Source organism: Syngnathus scovelli, chromosome 8 (assembly GCF_024217435.2).
Source record: "Syngnathus scovelli strain Florida chromosome 8, RoL_Ssco_1.2, whole genome shotgun sequence".
NCBI classification, from domain to species: Eukaryota; Metazoa; Chordata; class Actinopteri; order Syngnathiformes; family Syngnathidae; genus Syngnathus; species Syngnathus scovelli.
In genome coordinates, this window is record NC_090854.1 from 7,469,493 (window position 1) to 7,475,641 (window position 6,149).

General features: G+C 43.3%; 1 protein-coding gene across 1 annotated transcript in view; it reads right to left on the reverse strand.

Moving 5' to 3' along the window:
• Positions 1–4,983: 4,983 nt before the first annotated feature.
• Positions 4,984–6,149, reverse strand: part of LOC125974005 (NADP-dependent malic enzyme, mitochondrial) — a 26,178-nt gene continuing 25,012 nt past the window's right edge. Inside the window, exon 13 of the mRNA XM_049728764.1 lies at positions 4,984–5,561. Within this exon, the coding sequence (XP_049584721.1) occupies positions 5,390–5,561 (172 nt within the window). The 3' untranslated portion in view covers positions 4,984–5,389. The remainder of the gene's footprint in view (positions 5,562–6,149) is intronic.

Below are 6,149 nucleotides of genomic sequence, written 5' to 3' on the forward strand. Positions count from 1 at the left end.
ATTCTTGATTAAATTTAATAACATTTTAAACACACCACTGTACATTTAAACACACCACTGCAGTATTCTTACTTTTACTTGTAAATGAAGTCTTTTTTAGAGTACCAATCCTTTTTAAATGTAGTCCGTCCCGGGAGGCCCGTAGTTTGAATTAATCCTCGCACATCTGCCGTTGGTCTTCCCTTACTTATGATTTCTTACTTTGACTGAAAGTCAAGTTTTGAAAAATTTCTTATCTTCAAGATTATATCCGCCATTTTCAGGGAAAATAAAGCCAAATAGCAATGCGTTAGCACTAAATGTTGTTGGTTGTTTTTCTTTTCTTTTTTGCTTCTTAATTTACTCTCGCATTTACTCGTGTCGTGAACTATTAGCCGCAGGCTCACTATCGCCCCATCTTTGAGGCAAAAGTACTGGTTGCCTCAAGGCCCGTATTTTCCCGCTGACTGCAAGCACGCGCCGTTTGCACGTGCTCAGTACAGTGCGTGAGTAGTACACACGCTCACACGCACGCCCTGAGAGGCACTACCCGTCACTGCCTCAGCCTCCGTGATTCTCGTCTCCCTTTGTTATTTGAACAAGAAATACAGCTATTTTGACTATGAAAATGATCCAAATGTATAGGAAACACACCAAAATTGCATTAAAAGCATAGACCACAGGACAGATATTATATTATGTTTTATAATATTATTCCTTTTTTAACAACTTATGGTGATAGCTGAGGAAACCATGTTGAGCCCTTTACCGCCCCTGGTGGCAAGGTGAGGCACTGCCTCACCTGCCTCCTATGAGTGCACGTGCCTGGTTTTGACTAATGCTTGACGCCAGTTTTCGATTATTACTGAACGTTCTGGACAGAGGAAAATATTTTGCCTAACAAAGAAAAGATATGGTTGAAAGCATGATTAAACTAAGAATACGTAACGTACGTTACGATGACGTAAGCAAGTACATGGAGTATCAAAAGAACAAACAAACAAAAACATGGTAAGTGGTGAGTACAAACTTTGCATAGTCAGGGAACATCAATAAATTGATGATGTCACAGCCAAAAGCTCACATAATTCCGTACAAAATGACAAAATTGAAATAATGATGAATGGATGAGGTGCGACAGTGTACGTGCAAGATTGGAGGAGAATGTTTACAGGAAGGTCACTTGAAGATAAAACCAGCAGAGGTGCCAGAGGGAAAACGCCAGGAGGAAAACAGCCAAGGTGATCGCCAAGGCCGAAAGATGGGATGGAAAACAACAGCCCACACATACATCAAATCGCCCATAATCAGCACCCAAACCCACGGAACCAGCTCTCACCGAACCAGCACCCACTCCCATGGAATCAAACTCTACTGCGAACTTGCCCCACCCCAAAGACTCATCACCCATCAAACTCGGCCCACACCGGCATGTGCAACTGAATATAAGCTGATTAAAGAACCTTGAACTTTGCCTTTTCTGAATGGAGACTTTCTGCTCTTGAGCATGGTTGCACGAAAGGCCCAGTGCTGTATTGTACTTTCCTGAAAACAGAGCTTTCTTAACAAGAATTGTGATTGAACTTAACCAACCTGTGTAAGTCTAATTTGTGCTTCAGTGTCTTAGCATTTTCCTAAATCTGAAGAAATCAAACGAGCACGCAGTGAGTAAATTGGATAACAGGTGATTGGCAATGGCTTTTGCCGTGATGCGCAGATAGCGCGCTCCCTAAATTGTGGACAAAATCCAACACAAGTTATCCCATATTTACTTAATGTTTGTTTAAGGAACTGCAAACCAGTTACCTCACATTTACTTAATGTGTGTTGAAGTGTTTAGGACAATTTACTTATTATTATTGTGTGTTAATTTACCAAGTAGATAAAGTTAGCAAAGGTTTAGTTGCATTGTTCCACAGGAAAGCGGCAATCAACGTGCTTCAAGTTATCTGATCACAGTTGAGGACGAGTCAACCAGCCAGGGGAAGACAGCTGGTTGAGGAAAGAGGACAGACTCTGCGGGGGTCATGGGCCGACAATGAAGTGCTAATTCACACCACACTACATTCCTTAGCTAATCAGTGTTGCTACAGCCACAATCTCCCCTCCCTTTAGTGTAGCGACGCCTCTGTAACCAGGGCAACCAAAACATTAAAAAGAGGGGCACGTGGAGTAAGGACTCAGAATTGATGGAGGTTGTAACTGAGGTTCCTTTCTCTATCGTTCTCCTCGCGAGTAAACCTGTTCTGGTTGTCTTCTCCTCTTCGTTCCAGCGTGTGATTTACTGTCTGATCGTACTTAGACCTGACAAGGACTCACCGTTCTCAAAATAAGGGGGCGGAACATATCCTCACGGGGATGTGTTCCCCCCCCCCTCTAATTTGGCCTAGGAATGAGGGAACGTGTTCAAATTTGCCACACTACCTGAACAGACCCCCAGGAAGACAGAAAAAGAGCCAGTTGGAGTCCAGTACTCACCGTTCTCAAAATAAGGGGGGGGGGGGGGGGGAAACACATCCTCACGGGGCCGTCGTGAGGATGTGTTCCTCCCCTCTAATTTGGCGTAGGAATGAGGGAACCTGTTCAAATTTGCCACACTACCTGAACAGACCCCCAGGAAGACAGAAAAAAAACAGTTGGAGTCCAGCACTCACCGTTCTCAAAATAAGGGGGGTGTTTCCCCCCCTGTAATTCGGCCTAGGATCGAGGGAATCTGTTTAAATTTGCCACACTACCTGAACAGACCTCCAGGAAGACAGAAAAAAAAACAGTTGGAGTCCAGCACTCACCGTTCTCAAAATAAGTGGGGGAACATATCCTCACGGGGCTGCCGTGAGGATGTGTTCTCCCCTGTAATTTGGCCTAGGATCGAGGGAATCTGTTCAAATTTGCCACACTACCTGAACAGACCCCCAGGAAGACAGAAAAAAAACAGTTGGAGTCCAGCACTCACCGTTCTCAAAATAAGGGGGGGAGCATATCCTCACGGGGCCACCGTGAGGATGTGTCCCCTCCCCCCGTAATTTGGCCAAAGATCGAGGGACTCTGTTCAAATTTGCCACACTACCTGAACAGAACCCCAGGAAGACAGAAAAAAAATAGTTGGAGTCCAGCACTCACCGTTCTCAAAATGGGAGGGGGGCACAAATTCTCATGGGTCTACATTTTTTATAGAGTTTCTGTTACATTTTTATCCCCCCTCCCCACCACCTGTCACTTTGCTTGGGACAAAAGGAGCCTTCAGAACTGAAATGTCATCTCAATTATTCATTCAAATCAATTCACTCAAATCATTCTCGTTATGAAAGATTTGATCACAAAACGTGCGTGGCTTTTTCTTAAATGAACACGTTTGACATCGCTATAGTGTCAGCTTTTAATTATATTGCGCTGTCATTTTAAAGCAAATTAATAAATGCAACAATATTATTTTGCTTTGAAAATACCTGAGTAATAAAATGTATGGATGAATGATGATCACAATTAAGTATAAAGTCCCCTTTGTAATATATACTCCTTGTAGCATGTAATGGTACCCAAAAAGAGGAGTTTCTTTGCATCGAGGTTTATGCAAAGAGCTCACGTAATTATCCATCCATCCATTTTCCACGGGGGTCGCGGGCGTGCTGGAGCCTATCCCAGCTGTCATCGGGCAGTAGGCGGGGGACACCCTGAACCGGTTGCCAGCCAATTGCAGGGCACACAGAGACAAACAACCATTCGCACTCGCACTCACACCTAGGGACAATTTGGAGTGATCAATCGGCCTACCAAGCATGTTTATGGGATGTGGGAGGAAACCGGAGTGCCCGGAGAAAACCCATGCGGGCTCGGGGAGAACATGCAAACTCCGCACAGGGAGGGCCGGAGGTGGAATCGAACCCGCACCCTCCTAACTGTGAGGCGGACGTGCTACCCAGTGCGCCACCGAGCCGCTCTCACGTAATTATATCGTTGCTTTTTGCTGAAGTGAATGAGTGTTCCGTCTGTACGACTGGTCTTTGAATGCACCCCGCTTCAACGGCAGAACGCGGATGAACTTAAAGACATCAAATGAGAATAATCCTTTCTAAAAATTAAAATTGACTGACGCAAACGTGAGTTCTTCATGTTTTTATTGAAAACAACATAGTGCTGACGCCGTACGACGCCGTACGGCATCGGTTTTTCGCTTTCCAAACAAGGCGTGCGCGCTCCCGCGGCAGGGGGAACAAAATCTCACGGGGGGACCAAATCGAGTACAACACCTGTTTGGAGGGAGGGGGGGGGGGGGGGGGGGAGTGACATACTCATCGCGGAATGGTCTGATTGGACGCCGAAATATCATACAATTAATTGTACGTAGTAGACTCAAAAAGGTTTTGCCCATAAATCTAGTGATCAATTAGATTGATTTTTTTAAACTCACTGATTAGCAAAAAATTCTGATCAGGTTAAGCGTATCTGTAGCTATTCAGGATGTTTTTTGTTGTGTGTCATGCGGCGTGTGGGCAGAGTTTGGTAGGCTGCATTGTGCGACAAAACAACGCAAACCTAACACTTGTGTATCTATTTTTCAACATCTTCATTGGAATTGAGTTTTGTGATCAACACAAATAAATTTAGAATTAGGAGGGTCTGTCAACAATTCAGTGTTTGAGAACACCATACTACATTACTTTGAATTAAATATTTATGGACTGTTATTTTACTTTCTAAACGTTCTGTGTATGTACATATACTCAAAAATGTCATTCGATTACCATTCTATTTTAATATCAACTTTCCCCAGCCACATTCTGATGATTGAGCACATACAAATTAATTGTAATGCGATAAACAGCAGCACAAATTTGTATTTCATGGCCACAATAAGCATTCAGTGCACTCAATAATGTGGCCAGTTAATTTTTTTTCCAACCCCTTGTGACATTTTTGTTGCACTACATTTCTACTAAATTCAAAAATGTGTGTGTTGTTGTTAGATGTTGTTAGATAAGACAGTTGTAAAAAACACTTTGAGACTTTGAAAAAGTTCATTAATATTCATTTTAAAAAACTTCAAGCACTGAACATCATCAACACACTTTAAAATGTCACAACACTGCATTTTGACATAAATGACATGTTTGGCAGGGAGTGCGATTCGCTCAGGCTGAAATGCCTGCCAGGTGTAAAATGAGGACATTGGTTAGGGAAGTTACTGGACAAGGCAGAAAGACATGTTTTATGAAAGCAGTAATCGAGATTGTGTGTCATTGTTTCCATAGAGACATTCAGTCATGAAATGGGAGTGCTGTGTTGAGCTTCATATGCTATGCAACGAAACTTTGACCAAAGTTATAAGGAAAGAAATGGAGTTATAATAAAAATTTAAAAAAAAACATACAAATATCAGTAGTACTGCATGTACTATTTCAGGCTGCGCTGGTCACACGCCCTGCACGTTCATAGCTTCCTGTGGCCAAGCGTACGTGTCCAGTGTGAATGAGTCGTAGTCTGGGCTGTAGATGTGAGAGAGGACAAATGCTTCTTTATCCTTCGGCTCCGGGTACACTGACGCTATGTTGTGCTTGTACGCATAGTTGACAACCTGGAAACATTACATACACATTATTAATGATGGGGTCATGCCATTTCTGCTTCTTAAGTCCTTTGAGGGTCATATACATTTCTAGATACATTAAAGGCTTTGAATGGGTCCAGTTTGGTGGCCTCATAATTGCATCTAAGCATTTTGCAGATGGTGTGCTTCTGTTGGCGTCATCAAACTGTAAGTTTTAACACTCACTGGTTGGGTCTGCAGCAGTGGAGAAATATGGATAGATGGATGACAGAAAGTTCAAGCTTCAACATACGTGTGCTATTTTCTCATCCTACATTATGCATCATTGCTCACTGTTGACTTTTAAACTAATATATATATATATATATATATAGATATATATATATATATATATATATATATATATATATATATCCATCCATCATCCATCCATTTTCTGAACCGCTTAGTCCCCACGGGGGTCGCGGGCGTGCTGGAGCCTATCCCAGCCGTCATCGGGCAGTTGGCGGGGACACCCTGAACCGGTTGCCAGCCAATCGCAGGGCACACAGAGATTCTGAACCGCTTAGTCCCCACGGGGGTCCGCGGGCGTGCTGGAGCCTATCCCAGCCGTCATCGGGCAGTT